Source organism: Leuciscus leuciscus (genome assembly GCF_965113295.1).
Source record: "Leuciscus leuciscus genome assembly, chromosome: 4".
Lineage (NCBI taxonomy): Eukaryota > Metazoa > Chordata > Actinopteri > Cypriniformes > Leuciscidae > Leuciscus > Leuciscus leuciscus.
This window is the reverse complement of record NC_138728.1, coordinates 660,172-679,782: the sequence shown is the minus strand read 5'-3', so window position 1 is coordinate 679,782 and position 19,611 is coordinate 660,172. Positions and strand designations below refer to the sequence as shown.

Here is a 19,611-nt window from a genome sequence, read left to right as displayed (position 1 = left end):
GTAGAGGTAGAGTACAGTAGAGTACAGTAGAGGTAGAGTACAGTAGAGGTAGAGTACAGTAGAGGTAGAGTAGAGGTAGAGTACAGTAGAGGTAGAGTACAGTAGAGGTAGAGTAGAGGTAGAGCACAGTAGAGGTAGAGCACAGTAGAGTACAGTAGAGGTAGAGTACAGTAGAGTACAGTAGAGCACAGTAGAGGTAGAGTACAGTAGAGTACAGTAGAGGTAGAGTAGAGGTAGAGTACAGTAGAGGTAGAGTACAGTAGAGGTAGAGTAGAGGTAGAGTACAGTAGAGTGCAGTAGAGGTAGAGAAGAGGTAGAGTACAGTAGAGGTAGAGTACAGTAGAGGTAGAGTACAGTAGAGGTAGAGTAGAGGAAGAGTACAGTAGAGTGCAGTAGAGTACAGTAGAGGTAGAGTAGAGGTAGAGTACAGTAGAGTACAGTAGAGGTAGAGTACAGTAGAGGTAGAGTAGAGGAAGAGTACAGTAGAGTACAGTAGAGGTAGAGTAGAGGAAGAGTACAGTAGAGTGCAGTAGAGTACAGTAGAGGTAGAGTAGAGGTAGAGTACAGTAGAGTACAGTAGAGGTAGAGTACAGTAGAGGTAGAGTAGAGGAAGAGTACAGTAGAGTGCAGTAGAGTACAGTAGAGGTAGAGAAGAGGTAGAGTACAGTAGAGGTAGAGTACAGTAGAGGTAGAGTAGAGGTAGAGTACAGTAGAGGTAGAGTACAGTAGAGGTAGAGTACAGTAGAGGTAGAGTAGAGGTAGAGCACAGTAGAGGTAGAGCACAGTAGAGTACAGTAGAGGTAGAGTACAGTAGAGCACAGTAGAGGTAGAGTACAGTAGAGTGCAGTAGAGGTAGAGTACAGTAGAGTACAGTAGAGGTAGAGTACAGTAGAGGTAGAGTACAGTAGAGTACAGTAGAGGTAGAGTACAGTAGAGTGCAGTAGAGGTAGAGTACAGTAGAGTACAGTAGAGGTAGAGTACAGTAGAGGTAGAGTACAGTAGAGCACAGTAGAGGTAGAGTACAGTAGAGTACAGTAGAGGTAGAGTACAGTAGAGCACAGTAGAGGTAGAGTACAGTAGAGTACAGTAGAGGTACAGGCAGAGTACAGTAGAGGTAGAGTACAGTAGTGGCAGAGTACAGTAGAGGTAGAGTACAGTAGAGTACAGTAGAGGTAGAGTACAGTGGGGTACAGTAGAGGTAGAGTACAGTAGAGCACAGTAGAGGTAGAGTACAGTAGAGTACAGTAGAGGTAGAGTACAGTAGAGTACAGTAGAGGTAGAGTACAGTAGAGGTACAGGCAGAGTACAGTAGAGGTAGAGTACAGTAGTGGCAGAGTACAGTAGAGTACAGTAGAGATAGAGTACAGTAGTGGTAGAGTACAGTAGAGTACAGTATATACATATTTAACCCTTTCAGCTTCTGTTATTCTGGATTAAAGAACAATAGGAGACAGGAGAAGAAGTTCAACACTCTTATATCTAAATCTAATCTAAAGTCATTTTTGTTTATTAGTATGGTTGAATTAGATCATTGAAGGTCGGCAGCAAAGACATCTGTTAATAAAGTGAGATTAAATACATAAAGTATATTTGTGTAATTTAAATATAGTTAATTATAAAAGTTTTGTGTAAAATTCTGAGATTGCATTCTATTGTTTTTATTCATTTTGAGGAACACTGAATGTTTTAACATTCAGTTAAACATTAAACATTAACATTTGAATGTTTTACTGAATGAGTAAACACACACACACACACACACACACACACACACACACACACACACACACACACACACCTGACTTTATTTCTCTCAACATGGGGACAGGAGAGCTGTCAGTCAATAAATGAGTAAAAGTAATTAGCGTTACTTATTTGAAAAAGTAACTTAGATATTTTGCTGTAAACTGAAAAAGTAATGCGTTACTTTACTAGTTACTTGAAAAAGTAATCTGATTACATAACTCAAGTTCCTTGTAATGAGTTCCACACAACACTGCTCCCGAACTCCTGAGCCGAAGATGTAAAGCTGCAGTCATTCCTCATCAGGTTCAGTACAGTAGAGCGTACAGTAGAGCGGCTGAGATATCTCCCAAACACACCGGGATTAAGATCAGTACGGCGAGTTTGTGAGTATTTATGGAGGATTACGGGATTCTTAGGAGCAGATCTGCAGTTTTCCATCACAGAAACTCTGAGTAACTGAACCAAGAAGAATGTGCAGTTCAGTCTGAGAAACCAGACCCAATCTGCCATAATCGCATTTAAATATTTGCAAAATGATGAAATAGTGAGTATGAATAGCGTCTACTATTAAGTGAGTCAAATGTAATATAAACCACAAGGAAAACATGAGCGAAGTGCAGGAGAATGTGCATCACCAGCCTCATATGATCATACAAACAAAAGCTTATTAATGCTGAATAAACACCAGCATAAAAACTGGAAACAAAATGAATCAATGCATGAGCAATAATTTAATTAATAATTTAATTATGGATTTGCTTTGATAACATGTTTTATATTTGTATTGTATATTTTCTTTTATGAATGCTTTTCTTTTATATTGTTGTATTTCTCTTTTATTTTTTCTTATTTTTGTGAAGCGCTTTGAGATGAAACTTTTAAAGGCGCTATATAGAAAATAAAGTTTATTATTATTATTATTACAGTATTTAATAACTTTTGTTAATGTTAACTGTTCATAATTATAGTTCACGTTATAATTAACACCAATAAATGCATGTTAAATAGGGTTTTTCCACTGAATTAATTCGATTTTTGGTTACGTATTTGTTAAAGTATTTATTAATTTTAGTTAATGTTAACTGTTCATATTGTTCATGTTATAATTAACATTAATAAATGCATGTTAACTAATGTTAACGAATGGAAAGTGTTCCCAACTCAATTAATTCTGTGTTTGGTTACCACATAATTCCAATACATCCATTTCATTGAGTTTAATAATCATATGTTCCACACAGTGCAGTAATGCAGAATGAGGAGGTGTGCTCAGACTGGTATTGCAGATCAACACCAGTGAGTCACTGAGGTTTTTAGGGTGGGTTATTGATGAAAGCCACAGTCTCGTAACATGTTATTCACGCTCTCTTTCCACAAAGACTCGTTTTTTTCCATCTCGATCTGCAGCCTCATTGTGGAACCGTGTGTCTGAACTCAAACCTCAAAACACAGGCGAAAAAATAATAATAAAAAAATAGAATCTTTATGAAGTCACTTCCATTACGTCATGCGCCTGTAATGTTAATGGCGCGCGCTGTGATTGGTCGACGGCTGCAGCGCTCGCGCGTGACGCCACCGCGCGCGCACTATATGTACCTCGCGTCTAGAGCGCGCTGACAGAAAGTGTGATTATTAATCTTCAGCATGAAGCCTTGTGTAGTGCTCGTGTCTCTCCTGCTCTCTCTCGTGTGTCTGATGAACCAGGCGTCGGACGCGTGTTCATGCGCGATGTCTCATCCACAGGACGCGTACTGCAACTCCGACATCGGTAAGAGAGTGTGTGTGTGTGTGTGTGTGTGTGTGTGTGTGAGTGAGCAGCGAGTTATTCATAATACAGCACTGTTCTGTGTGAGATGCATATTATGTAACAGTCAGCGCATATTTACTCAACATCAGCGCGCGCAGATGTTCTTCACCCGAGCGCGTCTGTTGTCCTATAGCGTTGTGTTATAACGCCTCATCACATGTTATAACGCCTCATCAAGAGATCTAATATCGTTTAAACTCAAGTGCGTCATTGCGCGTTTACACGCAAACACGAGACGCGGAAAGTTTTTGCGGTATCCATGGCAACAGACGCGAACGCTGAACGCAACTGGAGATGTTGTTTATCACACTTTTCCCTCTTATTTGACAAATAAGCGATCGTAAAATATACTATTATTAGGATGTTTGGAGTTTCTAAAGCGTTTAACGTGCCTTAATGGACCAATACAGTGACGAACTGTATACAGGCGAACACATGAGCGCGGAATATGAACGCAAACTGCTAAATTGCGCGTGTCTGATTATGCAAACTATCAACAAGCAAGCGGAATATGAATGAAGCTCACTAAATATGAATATTAAACGAGAGGAAACACGAAACTTCATCTTCTGGGCTCATCTGTGCGCCTGTATCATCAGTGACTGAGGTTTAGTCCATCTGAAGTGATCATGTTAAGTATGTCAGAATATCTGTGATGTTTTCGGAAGGGTTTAATGAAGACAGAGATGATGAGGTCTAGTTCACCGCAGTAATACATCTCAATCACTGCACAAATGATGGAAACTAGCAGAACGCCATTAACCCTGAGATCAGGGCTTCTCTGATTTAAAAAAGACTTTTAATGAATACAATTATTTAAATCAGTAAAGCAGGACGGATTCTGATTGGCTGTCAGTGTGTTTATCGTTCATTCTGATTGGCTGTCGGTGTTTTTATCAGCTGGAAAAACCCGTTCTGAAAGTGATTCCAGCGATATCGTTCCTCTGTGACTTTATCCAGTTTATCGCTATAGTTGTGGCGTTACTCTGCTATTCTCTAAGAGTTAAGGCTCGTTCACACCATTAACACAAACTATAATAATATCTATAACGATAATTATATTAGCCTCACAACAACGGACGATATAGTTCTGTTTATCATAAACGTGCCGCAGTTTTGTCGTCTGTCACTTTAAATGCTCACGCTCTCTAAAGCAGGATGGATTCTGATTGGCTGTCAGTGTTTTTGGCGTTCATTCTAATTGGCTGTCAGCGTTTTTTATCGTTCATCAGCAAAAAAATCGCTCCGAAAGTGATTCCAGCGATTATAATGATGCAAATATCACCATTCTGACAGACTTACAACGATTAATAAAACGTATATAGTTATGGTAAATGGACTGCATTTATATAGCGCTTTCACAGACCCAATGGCCACCAAAGCGCTTTACAATATTGCCTCACATTCACCCATTCACTCACTCATTCATACACCGACGGCGGTGTCAGCCATGCAAGGCGATCCAGCTCGTCGGGAGCAGCTGGGGTTAGGTGTCTTGCTCAAGGACACCTCGACACTTGGTCAGGTGGAACCGGGGATTGAACCACCAACCTTCCGGTTTGTAGACAATCTTGTAGACAAATTTGTAGACAATCTACATGAACCACTGAGCCACTGCCGCCCCATATAATTCACGTTCATTGGTGCGAACGGGCCTTTAATTATCTCATAACAATAAAAAATAATCTATTTCAAGATACAAGGTAAACACACTATTAAAAACTAGGTAATTGTTTAGAAATATTGGTGATTTTGCTCAGATTTGGGCTCCTGAACACATTATAATGGACTTAATGCACTTTCTGGTCTTCCTCATCATCATCTTCCTTAAATACATAATCAATCCCTCTTCAGTTATCAATCACCTTTCAGATAGAATATAATCAGGCTTATTTTATCAGTGTTTCATGTTGACTTTAGCGTGTCCTGCTACGTTTAACGGGTTTCAAGGTCCCGCTCAGATGAAATGGGAGCCGGACTGTCTGGTTAAGAGGCCACGTATGACTTGCATACTGATGATGTGTTTGTGGATAAACTAGATATTGAGATGTCCCATAAAATGTGACTTTGGCTTTGTGCTGGTATTCATGCTGTATGAAAGGCAAAGACTGTGGCTATTGTGAGCGTGTCTGAATCGGTGGCGGGACGCCAGGCGCACAGATTTCCTCCAGAACTACAGAATGCAAGAGGCTTTGCTTTCCACTGCCATGTGTAACATATTTCCAGAGGCATCAGATGGAGCAATGGCTTCTGGGTAACAAAGAGCTGTGGAGAAGGGAACATGCGCTTTAAATCTATATGAGGTGAGAAACCGCACAATTAATAATGCACCGAAATCAGTGAATGCAACGGAAAATAACATTTCTGCGATAATCAAGTAATCAAATTATGTTTTTAATAATCAACAAACTGAGTTGTATCCAAACGTTTAAATTGCACATTAGGACGTTTTTAAACTTTAAAAAGATTTAAAAAATAACATTTCTGTAATAATCTAGTTGTATCCAAACATTTAAACTGCACAAAATGCCGTTTTTAATGATATTATCGTTTTGGAAAACCAAAACCGAATATATAATATGAACATTAAAATGGTGGTTGTAATAAAAACTTCCGATTAATTCAAATGTACAATGTAAAAAAAAAAATTCTAAGCTGTGAATAAAACTAAAATTACCGGAGTGTGTTTTACAAGAAAAAATGTTTGAATCCAATGTGTTGCTTGCTGTAAAAGTGAAACATTTTCTACACCAAATTTTTGTATGTTAAATCAGTTAAAATATAATTAATTTGCAAAATAGTGTATATATTTATGATTTATAAATATTAGAAATTTTTTTTATTTAAACTTTTATTTATTTTTATTTTAAGAGTTCTTTTTTTCCACCTAACTAACAAAAACAAAATAATCTAAATATTCTGGGTTGCGAACATTCGTTGCATCACTGTGCTCAACTATTGCTGCTTAGTGATGTAAGATCAGGCCGTTTATCAGTCTCGTTTCCCTCGTTTGACTTCAAAGCGTCGAGCGGATGGATGATTTATGACTCGCGTGTTTAAGTGCCTCGCGCTCTGTAATCAACTCACGGGAGATGAATCACAAATGTGCAAATGTGCTCCTTAAATCATCGAATCACAGGGACAGAAGAACAGCACATGCACAAACTGTGAAAAAGCATCAGCGCCAGACCCACATTCCTCATCGACACACATTAAACATGCCTTTCCCGCGCCGTTATAGCGGTGTTCTGCCAATACGGCCTCCAGAATGAGTTTAGCGGTGCCGATCTCGCATGTAGCCTCAGTTGGCAGGGCTTTTGAAGGCAATTGAAACGCTCTATTCACTCTGAAGGCCTTTCAAGCTCCAGATTAGTGTTTTGCCCTACACTTTGGCCCCTGGAGTTTAATACCCTGCCAACGGAGGTCTGGTTCCCATCTGACGTGGCGATGGGGTGAGATGCTCTGGTTAAACATCACACAAACTCAAACATAAATGGAAAATCATTTACCCAATCTGGCAGATGCTTTTATGAAGGCACTTGCATTGCGTTCGCATTGTATCAGTTCTTGTCGAATCGAAGGCGTGACCTCGTGGCGAGATCTACCGTGTGATATATAGTTATTTTGTTAACAAAAACTACATCGCAAAATGTTCTTGGGATATCGCATAAACACACTCAGGCGTATGCACTTAATTGAGGTACTGTAGATGCATAAACTACGATGGAAACACATTTACTGAATAAATCACTCGATGCGCAATAAAAACCTCAGCGGAGGCTGTGATTGGATAACTGGAGTAATCAGCGGACCAATGGCATCACAGCATCTCAAATGTTGGTTTGGTGTTTTGTGAAACTTTGAATGCAAACATAGCTACTGACCATCTCACTATTGGACAAACATGAGACTAATATGTAATTAAAACAAGTTTTTAACAAGCCTCTTTGAACTTTCATGCTTGTGGTTGCCAGATGCCAAGAGTTTAAATCCCCCAATCAGAGCTTTGCTCTTAAAAGGTGACATTTTCTGCTCGTTCAATCATCTTCTCAATCTGGCAACCATGCGCTTGTGCTCTCTCTCTACACGGAGAGTAAAGCACTGGTGATCTGAAAACATGACCGTTCGTTGAGATATCGTGTCGTACAGCCAGTCCGCGTTCCTTCACGACTAAATCTGAGATTAAACCTTCAGTAATGATGAACTGTCATAAATCCAAACATGAGTCTCGACTTTATTGTTTGCGATTGTGGTTGCTGAATAAATGTACTTGCAGATCTGTGTGAACATACAAAGACTTTTTTTTCCTAGTTTGGAATTTTAATTACAATTAGGAATTTCACTGTTTTAGCTTTTAAGAGTTTTACAAGTTTTCATAATGTTAATGATAATATTGCAAATCAGGAAACTAGTCATGTGTTTTCTTGATTAGTGCTTAAAGTGCCAAAAATTAATCAAGATAGCAATTTTGAGCAAAAATTGTAACCTTTATGCAGCATGACTAAGATATAGGGACGCACTGATGTGAAAAGTTTGGCCGATACGATAATTGTTTATATTTGAAAGCCGATAACCGATATATTGGCCGATAAATCTAAATCCACATTTTTATAACATTTTTAAGAGCCTGATTACAAAAACAAAAGTCTCACTATTAAAATCCACGTCCCAAACACACAATTATAATGATGTTCTCGTTATGATGTTATGTAGCCGATATGACAGACTTGCACTGAACCGTATTTTTCCTTTTTTGAAGTTATTCCAATCATATTTCAAGCAATTCAGATCCATCATGTTGAACAGTGTGCAAGTGTCTCAGCTGAAGGAAATAATTAGGGATGCACGATATATCGGCCGCCATATCGGTATCGGCCGATATATGTTAATTTTACTGTTATCGTTATCGGCCTGATAAGAAAATTTGGCCGATATATTAAAGCCGATAAATAATGTATTATTTCCTTCAGAACTTAAGATGCTCTCCATGATAGTTTTGAATTGCTTGAAATATGATTGGAATCACTTCAAAAAAGGAAAATACTGTTCAGTGCAAGTCTGTCATATCGGCTACATAACATCATAACGAGAACATCATTATAATTGTGTGTTTGGGACGAGGCTTTTAATGGTGAGAGAGACTTTTGTTCTTGTAACCAGGCTCTCAGAAATGATATAAAAATATATTTATCTGCCAATATATCGGTTATTGGCTTCCAAATATACAAAATTATCGGTATCGGCCAAAATTTTCACAAGAAATAATTTATCGGCTTTAATATATCGGCCACAGTTTTTATCAGGCCGATAACGATAACAGTAAAAATGAACATATATCGGCCGATGCCGATATGGTGGCCGATATATCGTGCATCCCGACTAAAATAGTGTTCATTGAGTCAAATGTAGTTTTTTAGTCAAATAAACACAGGATTGGTGGACTAAATATGATAAGGATCACTAGTTTTGTCTTACGAATCAAGAGAGTTAGATTTCTGCACGTTAACCCAGTTACCTCTCTGAGCGGACGGCCACCTACTTTCCCAAATGTAAGTCAGATTTGTGTGCGGCTCATGAATATGCATAACTCACAGCGGGCGCCGGCTCTGGGCTTTCATGTATGATTCAGAGGCTTATGGAGGGGCTCTTAAATATAGCCGTGAGGATCGAGCCCGTGGGCCAGGCCGAGGGCTGGACAGGTGGACTTCACAGGAATTGGGTTACATAAACATTCGAGTCATGAGAGAGTTCCAGAAAACCGGCACAGCGGCTCACAGCCAATCAGAGCGCGGCTCTAAACCTCACACTGGAGTTCAACGGCGTGACCTCTGAACTCTGACGAGAGGTCAAACCTTTTCAAGTCAAGTCTCCGTTATTTATACAGCGCTTTTTACAACACAGAGTGTATCAAAGCAGAGATAACAGGACAATAATGCTGCAAAGTTTGTGTCTAGAAGACAATAGTGTCACAGTCCAGCTTAAGTACGTTCAGTGATGATTCATTTCTGTTGTCAAAAAGTTCGTATTTAGTTCATTTATATATATATATATATCCGCTCTGGAGAAAACCGTGATGTCATCGTCAGTTCTCATATAATGGTGTCATCAGATCAATAATATTGTTGAATATTAATTTAAATGTCCACAACTAAGCAAGACAAAAGCCAACGGCGACCAAGGTGACGTAACGTTTCGTTCCCATTAGATAATACATTCATTTCTTACAGTATTTAACATATTTAACATTAGTATATAACAACATATTAGCTCAGGTCCATTAAATAATATCTATATACAACTTAATGTATTATATTGAAATTTAAAAACCAGATAACGTTGATCGAACGTTCTATTAATGTTACTGGAAGAACGTTTGTTCATAACTTTGCAATCTCAATCTCAATGTATTTATAAAGCACAATTAAAAAAACAACTACCGTTGAAATATTTAAATTAATAAAAAATATGAAATATGTAATGTTGGTGCAGTTCTAATACGTTGCAGAGTTTCGGTGCGGTTATGGAAAAAGCTCGGTCACCCCTAGACTTTAACTTTGCCAGAACGTTCCCTGTTCGCTGATGATGACGGGAGGAATGAACTTTTCCTCTGGTTTTTTTTTTCACTGGTCTGAGGAATGTGAGCCTCAAAGAATTCTGGGAAGGAAATTCCAGCAGTGGAAGATAACAAGCATTCCAGCGCCAGTCTCTGTCAGACCTGGACATTGACCGCTGTAAACGAGGCGTCACAGGAGTGTGTCATGCGTGACGGGCGACGGGACACACACACGCGTGTCAGGTTACAGACGGGGAGACTCGAGTGTGTTTGCAGGGGATTATGGGAAGAGGACGCTCATATTGACATGGCCTCGTTCTGCGGTCTCTGAGGAAGCAGTCTAGTTCCACACACACACACACACACACACACACACTCTCTCACGCACACACTCACACACACACACACACACTCACACACACTCACACAGACACACACACACACTCACACAGACAGACACGCGCACACACACTCTCACACACATCCACACACAGACGGACAGACACTCACGCGCACACACACTCTCTCTCTCACACACTTTCTGAACAGGAAATCTGTGACATACACATTTACAGTGGGAATATCTGAGGAAAACCTGTTGTCATATATATATATGTTTGTGTGTGTCTGTGATATAGACTAAAAAAGCATAAACGATTTTAAAAGACTTTAAATGAGCTTAAATTAGTCTAAAAGAGCTTAAACGAGCCTAAACGCTTAAACCAGTCTAAAAAGAGCATAAATTAGTTGAGTTGAATAAATAATAAATAAATGATTTGTTTTTTAAGCCATAAAAAAGCACGTTTCTCATGCATTTCCGTTTCCCCCCACCTGTCTCAATGCATTCTGGGATTGTGATCTGTGTGTGTCTGTTTTGCAGTGATCAGGGCAAAAGTGGTGGGCAAGAAGCTCATGGATGACCGTCCGTTCGGGACCCTGCGCTACACTGTCAAACAGATGAAGGTGAGCTGGTGTGAAAACCTGCTTTAAAGGGTTAATTCACACAAAAAATTTAATTCTGTCATTAATTACACTCACCCTCATGTCGTTCCAAACCCGCAAGACCTTCGCTCATCTTCGGAACTTGTGCCGCTGCTTATATTGATCACACAGTAAAAATGGCCAAAACCAGTCGTCTGAAACCAGGACTGACTCTGAGTGACAGGAGGATTATAGGAGGACGAGACGCTTATTTATACGACACTTTATTCAACAGGAGAACAGCTCATCATACGTCATTACGCTATTTCTACGTCATTTTCTATGTCATTACGCTATTTCTACATCATCGCACATGCGCAGTTCTTTCAGTTTCGGTTTTCAATCTGATCAAGTGTTCACATGTTCTCTTGATTGGATTAGAAAAGGAATAAACCACAGTTTTCAACCCGATCGAAATTCCATTGGGATCGAGCTCCATCGGATCGATTACGGTGTTTTACATGAAGGCGTTTCAGTCCGATCGAGCCGTCAATCCCGTTACTAACCGATTATTTTGTTGCATGTAAACATAGCCTCTGACAGCAATTTAATGAACACTTTGAAGGCCCAGAAAGGCAGGAAAGACATTGTTAAAATAGTCCATGTGACTACAGTGGTTCAACCTTGATTTTATGAAGCGACGAGAATACTTTTTGTGCGCCAAAAAAACTAAATATCGACTTTATTCAGTCATTTATTCTTTTCTGTATCAGTCTCCGACGCGCACTCACGAGAGCACCACAACATGAACGCGCATTTGTTTTTTTTGCGCAAAATATCTTTAATATCTTAATTTGTGTTCCGAAGATGAACGAAGACGGGTTTGGAACGACACGAGGGTGTGTCATTACTGACAGAATTTTCATTTTTGGGTGAACTAGCCGTTTAACCCCAGACGACGAGCTGATAAATCACATGATCTGCTCTCGAATCACACGGCTTCTGTGAAGGTTGAATCTCCGGCTCTAGACTAAACACAGGCCAAAGACAAAACATCCCAGATGTGTTTATTCCCAGACTCCCTGTTCCTGTATGGCACACAGGACCAAATCAAAACAAGAGCTCAGTTATGCACTAAATCGAACCGTGAGCCTTAACACACTGTCTTATCATCTTATCATATATCAAAAGCTCTTCTACTGTCTACTCCAGGTTTTTGCACACACTTTTACTTTAAAAAACACTATTTTAGTCTATTTTTAAACTGCTTTTTAAGTCTAGTTTAAACACTGAGTAGTTTACATTTTTAGACTAATTTAGGCTCGTTTATGTTCTTTTCAGACTAGTTTAATCACTTTTAAGAGTAGTTTAAGCTGTTAGTCATTTAAGATCTTTTAAACTAGTTTTAAACTAGACTGCTTTTTTAAGTCTAGTTTAAACACTGACTAGTTTAAGTTTTTAGACTAGTTTATGCTCTTTTTAGACTAGTTAAAGCTTTTATAACTCATCTAAGCTCTTTTAAAATAGTTTTGTTTTTAGTTTATATCACACACACACAAACGGACAAATATATATATATATATATAGACAGCAGGTTTTTTCCTGTAAATGTGAGAATATCTTACTTTGTTATCACTTAAAGCGGCTCTGATGTGTGTGTGTTGTTGATTGTGTTCATCTGTTGTAGATGTACAAGGGCTTCGACAAGATCCAGCATGTGCAGTACATCTACACACACAACACCGAGAGCATGTGCGGAGTCAAGTTTGACATCAACAAATACCAGTACCTGATCACAGGTGAGACGCTGCCATCATCATCATCACTCTGGGTTCATGTTTAACCCTTGAGCGACTTTTGTTTTGTCTTTTTCAGTTTTGTTTTCTTGATCATTGTGCCTGTGTTAATGCCAACTGCATACATTTTGGCACAGGTGTGTATTTATATTGGATGTTGACTATTTCACCCCCATTTCCTTTAAAAAATCTATTTTGCACCAGTAACACAAAATAGTTCATCTCAGGACAAGAATGTCCCCATTGAAACCCATTAAAACTGCAATTTTTAATCCCATGGCCATTTAACTATAAAATGATGCAATCTTTTAAGTAAAGTCAAAGTCAAAATAAAGTCTGTCAAGTCAAGTCATCTCTGCTAACAGGCTTTCACTCTCTTGGCAACGCTTCAGAATGTACAATTTGACTATATTTGACCAGATGTGCCATTTTCTCAGGTTTGGCCTATAAAGCAAACACTCGCTTTATTCCTGTTTCTGCTTCTGCATATTATAGAGACAACTGGACAAATTATGCAGTGATACTTGTGTGTGTGTGTGTGTGTGTGGATGTCAGAGTGTGGTTTGTATGTGTGTAATAAACAAACTGGTCCTGCACTCAAACACACTCTCACTGAAAGCTCATTTTTTAAGATCTCAACCTCAAATTTGAAACACTCGTTTAGATTCACGGCTTTGATTTTTAGTTCATAAAATATACATTTTATATAAAATAATGTTCATAAATCATTTTCATAAACTTAAACCTCTATAACTTTTTGTGTTTCACTTTTTACATTTAAAATTTTTCTACTTCAGCAATAATCAGCCCCAGGTCTTTAAAATGAGACCAAACTCTAACATTTTTATGACCGTTTTTTTGAAACACAGACATTTTTGTCCACTATGGACCCATGTGTAACTTTTTTAAATTGATGCACAAGAGTTAAATGTGTCTTTTAAAATAGGCCTAGCTTTTATATTTATCAGTCAATGCCGATACACTCGTGGCATAACTCAGCCTCGTGTGTTTATGATCAGCTGAGGCTCTTGATAGTGTCTCTCTTTAGCGTTACTGAGATCATCTACAGAGCGAACCATCATGTGACGCGCAGCTGTTCTGATAATAAGACACAAACAGTCAAATATAACCGGCTAACTGCTTAATCTAACCCGAGAGAGAGAGAGAGAGAGAGGATATTCCTGAAGGAACACTGATGTGTAAACCACCCCTTCTCTGCTCTCAAGTCTCTTATAAAACACAAGAATATATTGATTCTTTTCTTTGGCTGGTTTTACTCATTAATATTTGAGTCTGATACTGTTTAGCTACTGCTGTTTTATGGTTTACTCTTAGTTATGTAGCTCTTATTTGTTTGTTTTATTTGTTATGTATGCTATATCTTCTTTTAATCGTGTTCTGTAAAGCACTTTGGTCAGCCTTTCATATCTAAAAATTCTTAAATCAAGAAGCATTTACTAGATAAGTAAAATTCCATAAGAAATTATGTCTTGTTTCCTGATTAAAAAAAAAGTGAGTTTTTGCTTAAAACAAGCAAAATGATCTGCCAATGGGGTGAGACAAATCATTTTGTTTTCCATTTGAATTAAGATTTTTTTTTCTTAATAGTTTAGCTAGCTTTAAGCAAAAACTCACTTTATTTTATTTTATTTTATCAGAAAGCAAGATAGAATTTCTTATGTCATTTAACTTGTCTAGTAAATGCTTCTTGCTTTGAGAATTTGTAGATATTTGGACTGGAAACACGACAGAAACACTGTATTAAATGTGCTGTATAACTGAAGCTGAACTATTGTGTGCCCCGTGTCTGAGATTGCCCTCTCTGGTGTGTGTGTGTGCAGGTCGTGTTCACGATGGCAAGGTTTACACCGGCCTGTGTAACTTCAACGAGCGATGGGAACGCTTGTCTCTGGCCCAGAAGAAGGGCATTAACCACCGCTATCAGCTGGGCTGTAACTGCAGGGTGAGTTCAACAACAACACGCTTAGAAGACGATCAATATCAGGCTTTTAATCACTCTTTTAACTAGATCTGATCCAGGGCTTTTCCCCAGAGGTCACACAAGTTTGACTTTTTTGTGTAAAGGTGAAGACCCACTCTATGCATGTGTTGTAGATCCCCCTCTCTGTTAAACATATTCTATTGGACTGTCCTGGGTTTAATACTAGCAGAATGCTCTTTTATGAAGTTATTTCACTTAAGGACTTATTTAGTAAGATTATGCCTGAAAAGGTTTTGGATTTTTTTTTATCATATTGTAAAAAAAAAAAAAGTATAATATGACTTTTTGTGTTTATTTGCTTGGTTTTATTGTATTTATATGATATTTGTATTTTTGTAATTACATTTTTGCCATGAAAATAGCCTTAGATGCTGACATGGCATTAAATAAAACTATCTATCCATCCAAATATAAACCAAATTTAAAATGTAATAGACGTCTAACCATCGGCCAAGAATAAACTAGTCATCAATTACATAAAGAAATTAATTACGTGAAGATATGAAACCAAACAGTTCGTAATCACTGTTGACTTTGCTCACATGATGGAATATCATATCATCTCGCAAGTTATTTTGGCAAAAACGACATGCAACCAAATTCAAGGTTATTTTGGCTGAAGTGTGTTACTCACAGCCGGGTCTATATCGGGTCTATAGTTCACCTAGACGGAGAAATGACGCCTATTGCATGCTGGGTAATGTTATCCATCACATGCCCTACTGTCTCCATGAGCTGCTGCCTTGCCATGACCCACACAGGATCCAGATGTTTGGCTCCAGGATTAAACCACTGGTTCAGAAGCCAAACTCAAACCGGTTTGGACTCAGATCTGAGACCCAGAACCACAGATCATCACTGGATCTGAGCGCCGCCCGTTGGTATATCGCTAAACACGTGTGACGGCACGAGTTAAAGCACAACCATGTGGTATCATGACGATAACCAACACAGAATTCCTAAAAAAACGCTTTTTGATTCTTCAAATTGAACTAGAACTCACAGAAAACGCAGAATTTAGGAAAATGAAATGGCCCTAAAAATGTGATTTTTGTTACATTTTTAATGAACTGTTGTTTCATGATTTCTGATCACTCAGTTTGATTTAACGACTAAAACGGAATTTGGGGGAAATAAATCTGGTTCCACACATGCAGACACACAGTTCAGACATACGCTTCAGTCTTCCTTAAATAACACCGACAGTTAAAGAAAATTCATGCATATTTGGTCACAAGTGTGTCTCCATAAAGACTTCATGACGGCGACGCTCTCGGGGTTTAAAGAGGATTCGCTTCTGAATGACCTGCATTCATTAAACACCTGGAAACTGTTATTTACCAGCCTTTCAATCCGCCTAGCTTCACTCACACACATTTCTAAAGCAAACACCAGCACTGAAATGAAGGCAGGATTCTTTTAAAAGACTAATAAAAGACAAATAAAATGAATAACGCATGGCTGGGTAGAGCAAAGTCTAACATCCTAATCCATAAAATAACTGAATAACTTTACAGTTCAAATTATACAGGTTTTGACAAACACAAAACGTTTTCTCTGCTTGAATGTTGATTATTTTCCTCATATTCTCCATTGTTGCAGCTCCTCTCTTCCCAGTCTGTCAGTAACGCTCTGTTTACTTCCTGTCTCTATGAAGCCCCTCCTTCTGAAAAGCACACTGTGCTCTGATTGGTCGACTGGAGTAGTGTGTTGTGATTGGTCGAGCGCTTCGAGCGTGTTTGGGACATGCCCCGCCCCTTACCATAACCGCCAGTTTCAACCATAGACTGTATATAATATGGGCGTAGTGTGTGTGACGTCACCCGTAGTGTTTCTGAAGAGCGTTTTCGAAGCCCAAAGTGGGCGGAGCCGGCCGTCGCCATCTTGGCAGCGTCACTAGACGAATTTCGTTAATTTTGTTTACAACAAAAATGAACCATCACTGAACTTCCTTAAGCTGGACTGTGACGCTATTCTCTTCTAGACACAAACTTTGTTGCATTATTTTCATGTTATCTCTGCTGTAGTAAAAAGCGCTTTTTAAATAAAGAAGACTTGACTTGACACACACTTTCCTCTGTTTGCAGATTAAGCCGTGCCACTTTCTGCCCTGTTTCGTGACCTCGAAACACGAGTGCCTGTGGACCGACATGTTGTCCCACTTCGGATACCCCGGGTATCAGTCCCGACACTACGCCTGTATTCAGCAGAAAGAGGGTTACTGCAGCTGGTACCGAGGGATGACCACACGCGACAAAGTGACCATCAACACCACCGACCCCTGAACCCTGACCCCCGACCCCGTCCTGACACCCGAAAACTAACTGCCCCACATCAGATCACGTGTGTTCAGCAACGGGTCACGTCACTTAGATGAAACGTGAGGCCTGGAGCGATTACCCAGCTAACTAAAACATGTTCGAAGAATGTTTCGCTAACGGTAACGTCCAGTTTTTTAAATGTTTAAAAAAAGCGTTAAAATTGTATCATTCTTCAAACATGAACGTTCTGAAACAAGTTGCAACATTTAAAAAACGTTACATTTAAAAACAAACGTCCAACTGAAATGTTTAATAAAAAAAAATACTACATGATCGATATACAGTCAAACCAACAATCAGGACACTATAGTTCATTATGTAAGTGAGGAGAGCATAATAAAGTAAACTGAGACATATTATACAGCGACTACCAGTGATATTAGGACCAAAACTGATCCTAATTTGAGCTGATCATGTTTTGCTGAAGTGTGTTTTCTTTAATTGCTAATGCTCTTTCTACACACAGACTGAACAAACTGAAGCATTGCTTGGTGATTGGTTGAGCTAAACTGGTATTATCTAATTGTGTAGTTAAATTTAACAGCTGACAGATATTCAACATAATTCATGTGTGAGACAGTCTAACAGAAGGATGGACAAAACCAGTCAAATATCAACTGAGTTCTGCTCATATTTTATTACCATTTTCTAAACTATAGCGAATAAACTGAGATAATGTTGAAGGTGTATGAATACATTTTGGTTTGACTGTATAAAGAACGTTTTTTCCGAGAACATTATTAAAGACCAGATAACTTTGAATGAACGTTCTATTAATGTTGTAACGTTAATGTTGAGAGAACGTTAGCTGTTAGCTGGGTGACCCCAAACGAAACGAACTGATCCTCGTTAACACGACCCACTGAGATATGAAGTAATTTATGAATGCAATAATACCGCTCTTTTATAGTGCTGTATTGCTTTTAAAAATGATTTAAATGATATAAATTGTATATGTACGCAGATAAATGTCATGTGCCAGATTTATACTGTTCAGTATATATTTATGATGCTCACTCTGGATTGTGCTGAAGCGTTGGGTTTCGGTTCTTTAGATTTGATGCATAAGCGCAGCTCGTTCCAGCACAAACACAGAGCGACCCGTGCGTTTGACTCTTTCCTTCTTGCTGTTTATGATATAAGCTATGAAATTGTGACTAGTATTTTTTTATTATTTTAAAACAAAGATTATAATCAGTAGATAAATCATCTTCATATCAATGTCTTTTCTACATCTAGACCGCGCTGATGAGAGAAATCTAATGCTTCATCAATACATTTTCTAAATGGAAAAGTGAACATTCGTCCTGATTCTGAGGGTACCGAATATGAATCAAACACAATAATCGTGCATCGATCTTGAAGTAAATCAGATCAGAACTGCTAGAATAATCATTTTTTACCACTAAACTCATGTTAATTTCATCAGAATTTCTGCTCCATTCCTCAGTTGGTGGCTGAGATCAGACGGACAAACATCGGAACGCTAGTTAGCTGCTGGTTTAAGCGCCTGAACGCTAGTTAACTAGTTAAGCGTCTGAAACGCTAGTTAACTGCCGGTTTAAGTGCCTGAACACTAGTTAACTGCCGGTTTAAGCATCTGAACGCTAGTTAACTAGTTAAGCGTCTGAAACACTAGTTAACTGCCAGTTTAAGTGCCTGAACACTAGTTAACTGCTGGTTTAAGCGTCTGAAACACTAGTTAACTGCTGGTTTAAGCGTCTGAAACACTAGTTAACTGCCGGTTTAAGTGTCTGAACGCTAGTTAACTAGTTAAGCGTCTGAAACACTAGTTAACTGCTGGTTTAAGTGTCTGAACGCTAGTTAACTAGTTAAGCGTCTGAAACACTAGTTAACTGCTGGTTTAAGCGTCTGAAACACTAGTTAACTGCCGGTTTAAGCGCCTGAACGCTAGTTAACTGCCGGTTTAAGCGCCTGAACACTAGTTAACTAGTTAAGCGTCTGAAACACTAGTTAACTGCCGGTTTAAGTGTCTGAACGCTAGTTAACTAGTTAAGCGTCTGAAACACTAGTTAACTGCTGGTTTAAGCATCTGAACGCTAGTCAACTGCCGGTTTAAGCTCCTGAACGCTAGTTAACTGCCGGTTTAAGCACCTGAACACTAGTTAGCTAGTTAAGCGACTGAAACACTAGTTAACTGCTGGTTGTAGCGTCTAAACACTAGTTAACTAGAATGAGAGCATTCGGTCTCAGCCTCCAACTCAAGTTTTTATAACAATATTTTGTCTACGTAACACAAACTTTCTGCTCAGATCAGACCTGTTTTACTCTCATTGAAGAATCTGAAAGCTTGTGTAAAGTGTGTGTGTGTGTGTGTGTGAGAGAGAGAGAGAGAGAGTACCATTTTTCAATTAGCAGCTTTTCGAAGAATGTTTCGGTTTTTAATTTCTCTGTTTTATATTTTTATAATAAAGATTGTGAAAATGGCTCAGTGGCTCTATCTC

At 38.7% G+C, this 19,611-nt stretch overlaps 2 protein-coding genes across 8 annotated transcripts in view; one reads left to right on the top strand and one right to left on the bottom strand.

The window, feature by feature from the left end:
• The window catches only part of syn3 (synapsin III), a 55,740-nt gene that overhangs the window by 18,277 nt on the left and 17,852 nt on the right, over positions 1-19,611 (bottom strand). The window lies entirely within an intron of this gene.
• On the top strand, positions 3,347-19,577 carry LOC309496836 (metalloproteinase inhibitor 3). Of its 6 annotated transcripts, none has more exons than XR_014205256.1 (6): positions 3,347-3,514; positions 10,987-11,069; positions 12,715-12,826; positions 14,665-14,786; positions 16,913-18,681; positions 18,713-19,577. XR_014205256.1 is itself a non-coding variant. In XM_082166974.1 (5 exons), the coding sequence occupies exons 1-5, from the start codon at positions 3,391-3,393 to the stop codon at positions 17,108-17,110; spliced, it is 639 nt and encodes a 212-aa protein (XP_082023100.1). In that variant the 5' UTR covers positions 3,347-3,390; the 3' UTR covers positions 17,111-19,577. The 6 variants fall into 6 exon arrangements, 1 of the variants encoding a protein (XP_082023100.1); XR_014205257.1 differs by having other exon boundaries at positions 16,913-18,771; positions 18,957-19,577; XR_014205258.1 differs by having other exon boundaries at positions 16,913-18,771; positions 18,898-19,577.

Bases quoted from the DNA above. Each gene is read 5' to 3' on its own strand.
- LOC309496836 (XM_082166974.1), top strand. From the start codon at position 3,391: ATGAAGCCTTGTGTAGTGCTCGTGTCTCTCCTGCTCTCTCTCGTGTGT. The intron at 3,515-10,986 runs GTAAGAGAGTGT...TCTGTTTTGCAG, and splicing joins GTACTGCAACTCCGACATCG to TGATCAGGGCAAAAGTGGTG. The intron at 14,787-16,912 runs GTGAGTTCAACA...CTCTGTTTGCAG, and splicing joins AGCTGGGCTGTAACTGCAGG to ATTAAGCCGTGCCACTTTCT.